This window comes from Macaca mulatta, chromosome 5, assembly GCF_049350105.2.
Source record: "Macaca mulatta isolate MMU2019108-1 chromosome 5, T2T-MMU8v2.0, whole genome shotgun sequence".
NCBI classification, from domain to species: Eukaryota; Metazoa; Chordata; class Mammalia; order Primates; family Cercopithecidae; genus Macaca; species Macaca mulatta.
Window position 1 is genome coordinate 128268251 of NC_133410.1, and position 14509 is coordinate 128282759.

The window sequence follows — 14509 nt, forward strand, 5'->3', positions numbered from 1 at the left end:
ACCAATACTACTTTGGTGGACTGTCATTGAAAAGTTTTCTTTTTTCCTTACTATCTTCCATGTAAGATGATTGTCATAAAATTGTAATTTATTAAAATGTTTTTTTCTTGCTTAAGTTTAATAAGGAAAATTGAAAATCAGATTAACAACTATGATTTCATGTTTCCAGTTTCTCGGGTTTAGATTAGAAACTGAATGATGTTTCCAGTTTCTTAATTTAGATTAGAAATACAAGTTGGGTATCCCTTGTCTGAAATGCACAGGACCAGCAGTGTTTTGGATTTTAGATTTTGTTATTTGATTTTGGAATATTTGCATTTATGTATTTACTGGTTGAGCATACCAAATTTAAAAGCATTTCCTTTAAGCATTGTGTCAGTGCTCAAAAACTTTTAGATTTTGGAACTTTCACATTTTTGATTTGGAGAAATTCAACCTATAATTCTCTAAGTTAGGAAAACTGATAACTTAGGGGTGGTAGGACCTTTTCTTAAAAGTTAAAAGTCATTATTATCTCTTTTCTGAATCTTCTTGTAAAATGGACGTTTGCATTTTTTAAAGGCAAATTTAGTCAAATAATCATGGGACATTGTCATTCTGTTAAATCATCTAATTTTTAAATCAGGATTTGTCATTTTCTGAGGTATTCTTAAGACTCCAGTAGAAAATTTTTTTAAGTTTTAAAAGTTTGTTTAGGTTACTTTTTTCTTTTAAGACTAGTGAATTCTACCAATTTTTGTGTGATTATATGTTTATTTTGTTTAGCGTAATTCTAATTCCTATTGTATATTTTTAGATTTAAAGCAACTTAAATCTCAAAATTCTGTTCCTTAAACAACCTGCATCAGAATCATTTGGGGAATAGTTTAAAAATGAGCCTCACCTAAGACTTAGTCAGAGTCTGAGGGTGGGACCTGGGAACCCTACATGTTTAATTCTTGTGTCCACTAACATTTGATTTAGAGGCTGGTGCAAACATTTCTATACTTGATGATACAAATAATTAATTTTTGTATGAAATTTTAGAGCAAAAGACTTATGTGTTATTTTCCAAGTATAGTGTTTTGAGTTTCTCTGTGTTGTAATGAAATTACTGAAACGATTTTAAAGCTGGCATTAAACTTACTGATTTTCTTGTTGATTCCCAGACGATATTTGCACAGTTCCAACATAGTCGAGAAAAAGCACTTCCCTCAGATAACATAAGGCATGCTCTTGCAGAAAGCTTCAAAGATGAGCAGCGATTTCAACTTGGCCTTATGGATGATGCTGCAGAGTGCTTTGTAAGTATTTCTGATATTCCTTAAGAAGTCAGGATAGTAGTTTTCATTCCTTAGATGGTACAAATGTTGAGACAAATGAAACAAAAATTTAGAACAATAGAGAAATGTCAGAACTGGCCGGTAGATCCATATCTTACCCATCCTTCAAGCCCCAACTTCAATCCATCTGTGTTTTGTGTTGTACTTTTGGTTTTGATTATTTGTGTTGCTCTAATTTTTACTCTTAGGCTACTAAAATATTTTAAAACTTAGTTGGAGCAATAAGCTTTGCTGAATATAAATGATATCACTTAAATCAGTGTTCTGCCACTATAGGGTTCACATGTACAGCACATTCCCAGCAGTAATAGTTTTCATTGGATGCAGTGATTCTCTTTGGGAGATAAGGGGATTTTGGTGGGAAGTTAACAGGCGCAACAGCCTGTTACCCACATTCCAGGTTGAGAATCACTGAGGTTGATGTTCTTAGGCTCTGTGTTACCACCATATTAGAAAGTAGAGCATTCCTTTAATCAGGTACATACTTTATACATGTAAAATAGGTATGTTAATTATTAAATGTCTCGGTTAATATTGATGTCACGTATAAATAAGCTGTAACCATTTCTTCTCTCTTCTTCCTGTTTCTAGTCAGCAATTTCTGTAAATTCTTTCATCAGAAACCCTTTCAAAAGTTTTTTCTTTCCATATTAATTCCCTACCACAACTTCTTCCAGGTCACCATATTTAAGCCTCCTGCTGGTGTCCATTCAGCCTGTTTCTTTATGTCCTATTTTTTAAATAGCCACCATATTAATATGATTTTCTTCAGGTTAATGCTTACTCTTCAAATATTTCCATGATTCAAATCTAGACTTTTTATTCTGATATTTAAGGCCCATTATGATTAAACTCCACCTTCCCTCAGTGCTTCATTGCTGGATTTTTCTTCCTAGTGAGATTATTCCATTCTGTTCCTCACATATATTTTTATATTCCTGTTTATACTCCTTATTTATAAGGCTGTTATACTAGCAGCCTTTGCTCAAGTTCCTGAAATACTCAGAACTTTAAAAATCTATCATTTTGTGAAGGTTCAAACTAAGTCTATGCCTACTAGACAGCACATGACCAAACCACCCAATCCATTCCCTGTAGAATTTACTGTCTGTAGAGTTCATTTGGCATGTGTATATTATTAATCGCCTTTTAAAAAATGAGCATCTTAATGGTTTCCTTAGATGGAAGGCTCATGACTAGCATCTTGCATAGCACACTTGCATGTTGATTAAAATGTCAATAACAGCACACACAGTAATGAAATATATCCATATTTCTTCTGTTTGTAATTGATTCTTTGCTTAAAACAAATGTATTTTGAACAATGCTAAACTTTATAGTTTTACTTTCACTTAAATGAATTATTCTAATACATGGTATGATAATTCACAAAATGTCTAGAAATCTAGGCTTAAATTATTAAATGGTCTTAAATATCCTGGAGCAGAAGAGAGGGAAGTTAGCTAATGAATAGAATCCATTGGTTAAGCTTTGGTAAAAAGAATTCTGTTAAATAAATACCCCTTATTGATCTATATTGTAAATCAACATTTATATAAAATTCATGGCAGATTACATTGCCTTCATTATGGTGTTAGTGTAGATATAGAGCCTTTGTTTTGCTGTTACTTATACAGACTAGGTGATTCAAGTAGGATTTTTTTAAATCATACTTTAAATTCTGGGTTACATGTGCAGAGCGTGCAGTTTTGTTACATAGGTATACACGTGCCGTGATGGTTTGCTGCACCCATCAACCTGTCACCTACATTAGGTATTTCTCCTAATGTTATCCCTCCCCAGTCCCCCACCCCTGACAGGCCCCAGTGTGTGATGTTCCCCTCCCTGTGTCCATGTGTTCTCATTGTTCAACTCCCACCTCCAAGTGAGAACATGTGGTGTTTGATTTTCTGATCTTGTGATAGTTTGCTGAGAATGATGGTTTCCAGTTTCATTCATGTCACTGCAAAGGACATGAACTCATCCTTCTTTTATGGCTGCATAGTATTCCATGGTGTACATGTGCCACATTTTCTTAATCCAGTCTATCATTGATGAACATTTGGGTTGGTTCCAAGTCTTTGCTATTGTGAATAGTGCCACAATAAACATACCTGTGTATGTGTCTTTATCCTAGAATGATTTGTAATCCTTTGGGTATATACCCAGTAATGGAGTTGCAGGGTCAAATGGTATTTCTAGTTCTAGATCCTTGAGGAATTGCCACACTGTCTTCCACAATGGTTAAACTATTACACTCCCACCAACAGTGTAAAAGTGTTCCTATTTTTCGACAACCTCTCCAGCATCTGTTGTTTCCTGACTTTTTAATGATCGTCATTCTAACTGGTGTGAGATGGTATCTCATTGTGGTTTTGATTTGTATTTCTCTAATGACCCGTGGTGATGAGCATTTATTCGTATGTCTGTTGGCTGCATAAATGCCTTCTTTTGAGAAGTGTCTGTTCATATCCTCTGGCCATTTTTTGACGGGATTCGTTGTTTCTTTTGTTTTGTTTTGTTTTTTTTTGAGACAGAGTCTCTCTCTGTCGCCCAGGCTGGAGTGCAGTGGCACGATCTTGGCTCACTGCAAGCTCCGCCTCCCAGGTTCACACCATTCTCCTGCCTCAGCCTCCCAAGTAGCTGGGACTACAGGTGCCCGCCACCACGCCCGGCTAATTTTTTGTATTTTAGTAGAGATGGGGTTTCACTGTGTTAGCCAGGACGGTCTCCATCTCCTGACCTCGTGGTCCACCTACCTTGGCCTCCCAAAGTGCTGGGATTACAGGCGTGAGCCACTGCACCCGGCTGGGTTGGTTGCTTTTTTTCGTGTAAATTTGTTTAAGTTCTTTGTAGATTCAGGATATTAGCCCTTTGTCAGATGGATAGATTGCAAAAATTTTCTCCCATTCTGTAGGTTGCCTGTTCACTCTAATGATGGTTTCTTTTGCTGTGTAGAAGCTCTTTAGTTTAAATAGATCCCATTTGTCAATTTTGGCTTTTGTTGCCACTGCTTTTGGTGTTTTAAACATGAAGTCTTTGCACATGCCTATGTCCTGAATGGTATTGCCTAGGTTTTCTTCAGGATTTTTATGGTCCTAGGTCTTACATTTAAGTCTTTGATCCATTGAGTTGATTTTTGTATAAGGTGTAAGGAAGGGATCCAGTGTCAGTTTTCTGCATATGGCTAGCCAGTTTTCCCAAAACAATTTATTAAATAGTGAATCTTTTCCCCATTGCTTGTGTATGTCAGGTTTGTCAAAGATCAGATGGTGGTAGATGTGTGGTGTTACTTCTGAGACCTCCATTCTGTTCCACTGGTCTATATATATGTTTGGTACCAGTACCATGCTGTTTTGGTTACCGTTGCCTTGTAGTAAAGTTTGAAGTTGGGTAGCGTGATGCCTCCAGCTTTGTTCTTCTTGCCCAGGATTGTCTTGGCCACGCGGGCTCTTTTTTGGTTCCATAGAAACTTTAAAAAAGTAGTTTTTTCCAATTCTGTGAAGTGGTAGCTTGATGGGGATAGCATTGAATCTATAAATTACTTTTGGCAGTATAGCCATTTTCACGATGTTGATTCTTCCTATCCATGAGCATGGAATGTTCTTCCATTTGTTTGTGTCCTCTTTTATTTCACTGAGCAGTGGTTTGTAGTTCTCCTTGAAGAGGTCCTTCACATCCCTTGTAAGTTGGATTCCTAGGTATTTTATTCTCTTTGTAGCAATTGTGAATGGGAGTTCACTCATGATTTGGCTCTCTGTTTGTCTATTATTGGTGTAAAGGAATGCTCGTGATTTTTGCACATTGATTTTGTATCCTGAGACTGCTAAAGTTGCTTATCAGCTTAAGGAGAATAGGGGCTGAGACAATGGGGTTTTCTAAATATATAGGCATGTCATCTGCAAACAGACAATTTGACTTCCTGTCTTCCTATCTGAATACTCTTTATCGCTTTCTTTTGCCTGATTGCCCTGGCCAGAACTTCCAATACTCTGTTGAGTAGGAGTGGTGAGAGAGGGCATCCTTGTCTTGTGCCGGTTTTCAAAGGGAATGCTTCCAGTTTTTGCCCATTCAGTATGATATTGGCTGTGGGTTCATCATAAATCGCTCTTATTATGTTGAGATACGTTCCATTGATACCTAGTTTATTCAGAGTTTTTAGCATGAAAGACTGTTGAATTTTGTTGAAGGCCTTTTCTGTATCGAAATAATCATGTGGTTTTGTCATTGGTTCTGTTTATGTGATGGATTATGTTTATTGATTTGCGTATGTTGAACCAGCCTTGCATCCCAGGGATGAAGCCAACTTGATCGCTTTTTGATGTGCTGCTGGATTCACTTTGCCAGTATTTTGTTAAGGATTTTCACTTTAATGTTCATCAGGGATATTGGCCTAAAATTCCTTTTTTTGTTGTGTCTCTGCCAGGCTTTGGTATCAGGATGATGCTGGCCTCATAAAATGAGTTAGGGAGGATTCCCTCTTTTTCTGTTGATTGGAATAGTTTCAGAAGGAATGGTACCAGCTCCTCTTTGTACCTCTGGTAGGAATGGTACCAGCTCCTCTTTGTACCTCCGTCTGGTCCTGGACTTTTTTTGGTTGATAGGCTATTAATTATTGCTTTAATTTCAGAACCTGTTGTTGGTCTATTTGGAGATTCAACTTCTTTCTGGTTTTGTCTTGGGAGGGTGTATGTGTCCAGAAATTCATCCATTTCTTCTAGATTTTCTAGTTTATTTGTGTAGAGGTGTTTATAGTATTCTGTGATGGTAGTTTGTATTTCTGTGGGATCGGTGGTGGTATCCCCTTTCTCATTTTTTATTGCATTTATTTGATTCTTCTGTCTTTTCTTCTTTATTAGTCTTGCTAGTGGTCTATTTTGTTGATCTTTTCAAAAAACCAGCTCCTGGATTCACTGACTTTTTTGAAAGGCTTTTTGTGTCTCTTTCTCCTTCAGTTCTGCTCTGAACCTACTTATTTCTTGTCTTCTGCTAGTTTTTGAATTTATTTGCTCCTGCTTCTCTTGTTCCTTTAATTATGATGTTAGGGTGTTGATTTCAGATATCTCCTGCTTTCTCTTGTGGGCATTTAGTGCTATAAATTTCCCTCCACACACTGCCTTAAATGTGTCCCAGAGATTCGGGTACGTTGTGTCTTTGTTCTCATTGGTTTTAAAGAACAGCTTTATTTCTGCCTTCATGTCGTTATTTACTTAGTAGTCTTTCCTGAGCAGGTTGCTCATTTTCCATCTAGTTGTGCGGATTTGAATGAGATTCTTAATCCTAAATTCTAATTTGGTTGCACTGTGGTCTGAGAGACAGTTTGTTGTGATTTCTGTTCTTTTACATTTGCTTGGGAGTGTTTTACTTCCAATTATGTGGTCAATTTTAGAATAAGTGCGATGTGGTGCTGAGAACAATATATATTCTGTTTATTTGTTGTGTAGAGTTCTGTAGATGTCTATTAGGTCCACTTGGTCTAGAGTTGAGTTCAAGTCCTGGATATCCTTGTTAATTTTCTGTCTTGTTGATCTGTCTGATATTGACAGTGGGGTGTTAAAGTCTCCCATTATTATTGTGTGAGTCTAAGTGTCTTTGTAGGTCTCTAAGTACTTGCTTTATGAATCTGGGTGCTCCTGTATTGGGTGCATGTATATTTAGGATAGTTAGCTCTTATTATTGAATTGATCCCTTTACCATTACATAATGGCCTTCTTTGTCTCTTTTGGTCTTTGTTGGTTTAAAGCCTGTTTTATCAGAGGCCAAGATTGCAACCCCTGCTTTTTTTTTTTTTTTTTGCTTTCCATTTGCTTGGTAGATCTTCCTCCATCCCTTTATTTTGAGCCTATGTGTGTCTCTGCACATGAGATGGATCTCCTGAGTACAGCACACTGATGGGTCTTGACTCTTTATCCAATTTGCCAGTCTATGTCTTTTAACTGGGGCATTTAGCCCATTTGCATTTAAGGTTAATATTGTTATGTGTGAATTTGATCCTATCATTATGATATTAGCTGGTTATTTTGCCCGTTAATTGATGCATTTTTTTCATAGCGTCAATGGGTTTTAAATTTGGCATGTTTTTGCGGTGGCTGGTACCGGTCGTTCCTATCCATGTTTAGCGCTTCCTTCAGGAGCTCTTGTAAGGCAGGCCTGGTGGTGACAGATTCAGCATTTGCTTGTCTGTAAAGGATTTTATTTCTCCTTTACTTATGAAGCTTAGTTTGGCGGATATGAAATTCTGGGTTGAAAATTGTTTTCTTTAAAAATGTTGAATATTGGCCCCCACTCTCTTCTGGCTTGTCGAGTTTCTGCAGAGAGATCCACTGTTAGTCTAATGGGCTTCCCTTTGTGGGTAACCCGACCTTTCTCTCTGGCTGCCTTTAACATTTTTTCCTTCATTTCAACCTTGGTGAATCTGATAGTTATGTGTCTTTGGGTTGCTCTTCTCGACGAGTATCTTTGTGGTATTCTCTGTATTTCCTGAATTTGAATGTTGGCCTGCCTTATTAGGTTGGGGAAGTTATCCTGGACAATATCCTGAATACTGTTTTCTAACTTGTTTCCATTCTCCCCATCACTTTCAGGTACACCAATCAAACTTAGATTTGGTCTTTTCACATAGTCCCATATTTATTGGAGGCTTTGTTAGGTTCTTTTCACTCTTTTTTCTCTAATCTTCTGACTTTATTTCATTAATTTGATCTTCAGTCACTGATAGACTTTCTTCTGCTTGATCGAATCGGCTACTGAAGTTTGTGTATGCTTCACGAAGTTCTCTTACTGTGTTTTTAAGCTCCATCAGGTCATATAAGCTCTTCTCTTCATGGGTTATTCTAGTTAGCCATTCGTCTAACCTTTTTTCAAGGTTTTTAGCTTCCTTGCACTGGGTTAGAACATGCTCCTTTAGCTTGGAGAAGTTTGTTATTACTGACCTTCTGAAGCCTACTTCTGTCAACTCTTCAAACTCATTCTCCAGCCAGTTTTGTTACCTTGCAGGCGAGGGGTTGTATTCCTTGGAGGAGAAGACGCCTTCTGGTTTTTGGAATATTCAGCCTTTCTACTCTGGTTTCTCCCCATCTTTGTGGTTTTATCTACCTTTGGTCTTTGATGTTGGTGACCTATGCATGGTGTTTTGGTGTGGATGTCCTTTTTGTTGATGTTGATGCTATTCCTTTCTGTTTGTTTGTTTTCATTCTAACAGACAGGCCCCTCAGCTGCGGTCTCTTGGGGTTTGCTGGAGGTCCACTCCAGACCCTGTTTGCCTGGTTATCACTAGCGAAGGCTGCACAACAGCAAATATTGCTGCCTGATTCTTTTTCTAGAAGCTTTGTCCCAAGGGACACCCACCTGTATGAGGTGTCTGTCGGCCCCTAGTGGGAGGTATCTCCCAGTCAGGCTACTCGGGGGTCAGGAACCCACTTGAGGAGGCAGTCTGTTCCTTATTAGAGCTTGAACGCCGTGCTGGGAGAATCACTCCTCTCTTCAGAGCTGTCAGACAGGGACATTTAGGTCTGAAGAAGCTGTCTGCTGTCTTGTTCAGATAGGCCCTGCCCCCAGAGGTGGAATCTAGGGAGGCAGTAGGCCTTGGTGAGCTGCGGTGGGCCCCACCCAGTTCAAGCTTCCCTGTGGCTTTGTTTACACTGTGAGCAGAGAACCACCTACTCAGGCCCCAGCAATGGCAGACACCCCTCCCCCCACCAAGCTCTTGCATCCCAGGTTGATCTCAGACTGCTGCACTAGCAGTGAGCAAGGCTCCGTTGGTGTCGGACCCGCTGAGCCAGGCACTGGAGGGGAACTCCTGGTCTGCTGGTTGCTAAGACCATGGGAAAAGCTCAGTATTTCGGCAGGAGTGTCCTGCTCCTCCAGGTACCTTCACTAATGGCTTCCCTTGGCTAGGAAAGGGAAATCCCCTGACCCCTTGTGCTTCCCGGGTGAGGTGATGTCCTGCCCTGCTTTGGCTCGCCCTCTGTGGGTTGCACTCACTGTCCAACCAGTCCCAGTGAAATGAACCAGGTACCTCAGTTGGAAATGCAGAAATTACCTGTCTTCTGTGTCGATCTCGCTGGGAGCTGTAGACTGGAGCTCTTCCTATTCAGCCATCCAGGATTTTTTTTTAAGCTATCTGTTTTTTCTTCATTTGAGAATGTCGGGAACACAGGAAACTGTTTTCTAATATTAAATTCTAGATGTCAGTCACCAGGCGTTTTTAGAAGGATTAAAAATAACTTTATTAAAAAGATCATGTTATATTATAATGTTGCTTTCATTAAGCAACATTTTCTTTTAGCTAGTGCTATAAAAGGTGAATAATTGAACATTCGATCAAAGTGTTCATTAGAGAGGAAAGCTGAAAAGCTAACAATATGTATGACACTCTTAAATTTACACTTTGGGAAATCTCCAGGTAAAGAGTTACATTTTGCTGTGTTCCCTGCAAGATCAACAACTCATTTATCTATTTTATTTTTAAATTAGGAGAATATATTGGAGAGGATTCATTTTCACATAGTGCCAAGCAGAGATGCAGACATGTGTACCTCTAAATCTTGTATCACTCACCAGAAGTTTGCTATGACTCTGTATGAACAGGTGAGATGGCTTGATTATTATTTAGATATTATAGTTCTGTTTTATGATTGATAGATTAAGCATATGTTTTTGCCTATGTAGTGTGTGTGTCGTAGCTGTGGAGCATCATCAGATCCTCTACCTTTTACAGAATTTGTGCGGTACATTTCTACAACAGCCTTATGGTAAGAACCTATTAAAATATAATTATCAAAAATGTTAATACCGTATTTAAGCACATTGAACACTTACTTTATAAAATCGTAACATACATGAATTTCCCCTCTCTGTCTGAGGCTACCAGATATGCTGCTGTGAGATGTATTAAGTGATGTCTATCAAAGTTGGATGTTTGTAATTTAGCCTAATATGTGTGTTACTTAGTGAAATGTACATAATACTAGTTAAATTTTATGTCTATTTAATTTATAACAAATTTTAGAACTGTGAAGGGGAGCATAAAATGATAAACTGAATGTTAAATGGAACTATACATGGTTGCTTCATTTATGAGATGTTCTGTTTGTAATGGCCATATTTTCAGTCAGCTCCACTATGTCCCTTTCTGGTGATAAAAGCTAGGGTAAACAGAGAAGAAACAAAAATGTGAGCATAATTCTCAGTTAGGTTATTGCATTTGAGACCTCAACATTCACTTTAAATAAAAAATTTGCCATGCTTGCCTGCTCACCTGCCCACTCACTCTCTCCCTTTCTGTCCATGAAAGATTAGCTAGTTAAGGATCTAAAAGTTAACCCTAGACCTTATATAATGTTCTTTGACTATTTTCCAACAGATATTTGAAAGTATACCTATTTGGCATGTGGCCAGGCGCAGTGGCTAATGCCTGTAATCCCAGAATATTGGGAGGCTAAGGCTGGTAGATCACCTGAGGTCAGGAGTTCAAGACCAGCCTGGCCAAGATGGTGAAACCCCATCTCTACTAAAATAAAAAATTAGCTGGGTGTGGTCTCGGGCGCCTGCAATCCTATCTGCCTCGAGGCTGAGGCAGATAACTGCTTGATCCTGGGAGGTGGAGGTTGCAGTGAGCTGAGTTCATGCCACTGCACTCTAGCCTGGGTGACAGAGCGAGATTACGTCTCACCAAAAAAAAAAAAAGAAAAAAAAAATTTGGCATGTGGTAAACATTGAGTAAGATCATAAACATTTGCATACATTTTAATACAAAAGACATAATATGGATCAGTAATTATCAGTCAGAATATGTTAGTGCAACAGTTGATAAATGTTGCCAATATTTGTGTCAGTGTGCAAAGTGAATATCATGTTCATCCATTTCATATGATTTATCTTTCTGGCTTTATTGGGTATAAAACCTTATTTCATAAAGATTATTGAGTAATAACAATTTTGTTATTTGGATGTGTTTACTATCTTCCTTATATTTACAGACAGGTAAAAAACAGTGATTTAGAGAAACATTCCTAAACTTCAGTCAAATTGTAGTCGGTTGTCAGTCATTTTTAAAAATTTCTATGAAAAGTAGGATGGTGTTCGAACAAAGATAGACAATAAGTTAAAAACTAAAATTTTAATTCTACTTTAAAACTCTTGAATGAAATGACAGTGTTCTCAGGCAGAATGTTAGATAATAAGAATTAGAGCCCATCATTCTCTGCTTGGTAAACACTGCAAGTTGCAGGAGTGTGCGCTTTGAATTCTAACTATAATACCCTTATTTGTGTTGGTAATCAGTGTTGAATACCAGTTACTGAATGCTTACCATGTTCCAGGCTTTATGTAAGTTGTCACTTTTAATCTTAACGAAAATTCTATTTTGTTGATGAAGAAATAGGTTTGAATGAGGTTAATCTAGTAAGTAGATGAATTAAGATTGAAACCCAGATCTGTCTGACTTCAACATTTTTCTGGATGTTGTCTAATGCTGTCAGTTTTGTAAGAGCAGTATATGCAGTTTGAATGAGCTTATCAGATTTAGGGCCTTCTAGTGTACTCGTGAAGTGTTTTGGATGGGTACATTTAGTTGTTACCAAATACTTGGAGATTATTTAAACTTGAACTGTAAAATATATCCAGCTCTAGAATAGTTATATTATTGTTAAGTACAACCAGAACATCTAGAATGGAAACTAGTTAGTGTTTCAGCTTACATGACATTCCTTTTTGGAAATATTTAGATAGTTTTAGTATTAGCCTGTTCTCATGCTGCTAATAAAGACATACTCAAGACTGGGTAATTTATAAAGCAAAGAGGTTTAATTGACTCATAGTTCCATGTGGCTGAGTAGGCCTCACAATCATGGCAGAAGGCAAGGAGGAGCAAAGTCACGTCTTACATGGTGGCAGGCAAGAGAAAAGAATGAGAGCCAAGCGAAAGGGGTTTCCCCTTATGAAACCATCAGATCTTGTGAGACTTATTCACTACCACCAGAACAGTATGGGGGAAACTGCCCCCATGATTCAGTTGTTTCCAGCTGGGTCCCTCCCACAACATGAAGGAATTTTGGGAGCTACAATTCAAGATGAGATTTGGGTGGGGACACAGCCAAACCATATTAGTTACTTAATACCCTGATACATAAAAATATGTCTTTTAAGGAGGTTGAATAAAAAGTATCACAGTTAACCTGTAGTGCATTAAAGGGCCTGCCTGGGCTCTAATAAAATGATTAGTATCCTGGCTGGGCACAGTGACTCACTCCTGTAATCCCAACACTTTGGGAGTCTGAGGCAGGTGGATCACCTGAGGTCAGGAGTTCAAGACCAGCCTGGGGAACATGGTGAAACCCCGTCTCTACTAGAAATACAAAAATTAGCCAGGTGTGGTGGCACGTGCCTGTAATCCCAGCTCCTCGAGTGGCTGAGGCACAAGAATTGCTTGAACCTGGGAGGTGGAGGTTGAAGTGAGCCAAGATTGCGCCATTGCACTCCAGCCTGGGTGACAGAGCAAGACTCCATCTCTCTCTCTCTCTCTCTCTCTCTCTCTCTCTCTCTCTCTCTCTCTCTCACACACACACACACACACACACACAAAAACAAAAAAACAAAAAAACAAAAAAAAACAGGAGTAATATTCATAATAAGAACAAAAGGCGTTAAATCTGGCTTTACTAACTCTGGTTGAGACTTCTGCATTTAATCAGCAAAGGACCTTCTAGCCGAAATTGATAACTTTGCTTTTAGGAACTTTGGGCCAGAGAGGGAGCCTTTCCTACAGTTTATTGTTCTTGTTAGGGTAGGGTTTAAACTTAAGTTTCTACTCATTAATTAATAATACAAATGAAACATTTGCCTTAGAACTACCTCCAGACAGAGGATCTTAGCCTCATTTGTCTAGTTCCAAACATAAAATTTTGTGTTATTTTGTTCTCTTTATTTGAGCTAATTTTTTCATCATATACTTGGCAAATTTAATAATTTTTCATTTTATGGAAATGTACTTTATGGTTCATTTTTCAGTTATGGTCATGTTTTAGACAGAAAAAGTGATGCATATCTAAACTGACAATATTTTTCATGTGCAATTTATTAAAATTTTAAGTTCATAGGCCCAATTTGGGATTGCTTCTTTTTTTGTAGCAATGAAGTTGAAAGAATGTTGGAAAGGCATGAACGCTTTAAACCTGAAATGTTTGCAGAATTGCTACAAGCAGCAAACACAACAGATGACTATAGGAAATGTCCTGTAAGTATAGTTTGGAGAATGTTAGTATGCTTCTTGTTCTGTAAATTTGAAAATAGGCATTCAAATATTATCATGTAAATACTGATTCTATATATAGAATTAGCTTTAAGAATTTTTTAAAAATATTATTTTAGATTATACCATGTGTACCATTTATCTTAGCATAATTTCTTTAAAAACTCCTAAGTTGTGAAGGTTTGAAGGTAGCATATGTTGATTAAATTTTTTCAAAGTCCTGAAATTTATCATTTGATTAAAGAGAAAGTTTCTTTTCAGTAAACTTGAATGATACTCTTTTCTCATCTAATATATTTGTTACTGACTTCAGTGATTTTATTTCTGCTTTTTTTTAGGTTGAATTCTTTAACAGATTTACAAAAATATCAAAGAATACTTTTATTTAAAATAGACTTCTTGTTTAATCAATAATTAAGACAAATCGCTTGTTAGAAGTCATTTTTTAGTATACTGAATAAATTGCAAATATATGTTAAAAATGTCATTATATAATACAAACTGTGTAAGGTTTTGCCTATGGTTTATCTGTTTTCATAATTTTAGAACTTTTCTTTTGTGTTTTTCTGTAGAGTAACTGTGGCCAAAAAATAAAAATTCGCCGTGTTTTAATGAATTGCCCAGAGATTGTTACAATTGGTTTAGTCTGGGACTCTGAGCATTCTGACTTGACCGAAGATATTGTTCGGAATCTAGCAACACATCTTTATCTTCCTGGGGTATCTTATCTATTTTCATTCCCTTCCCTTTTATTTTCAAATTCTTCTAAAACATCTTGATATATATTATGATACACTTATTTTGATTTCAGAAGTAAATTTTTTTTCTGAACAAAATAATACTATTTCGATGTTTTATCCGATAAAGTCAAGTTTAATCAAACCAGGCTAACTGGAATGCCTTTACTACATAGACTAGTAATGGCTTTTAATTACAA

General features: G+C 37.4%; 1 protein-coding gene across 2 annotated transcripts in view; it reads left to right on the forward strand.

Moving 5' to 3' along the window:
* Positions 1-14509, forward strand: part of USP53 (ubiquitin specific peptidase 53) — a 78782-nt gene that overhangs the window by 36540 nt on the left and 27733 nt on the right. The window contains exons 5-9 of one of the 2 annotated variants that reach the window (XM_015139141.3): positions 1149-1283; positions 9798-9911; positions 9993-10075; positions 13452-13557; positions 14145-14291. In XM_015139141.3, coding sequence (XP_014994627.1) covers positions 1149-1283; positions 9798-9911; positions 9993-10075; positions 13452-13557; positions 14145-14291 — 585 coding nt within the window. The remainder of the gene's footprint in view (positions 1-1148; positions 1284-9797; positions 9912-9992; positions 10076-13451; positions 13558-14144; positions 14292-14509) is intronic. The other variant, XM_015139142.3, reaches the window with a different exon arrangement.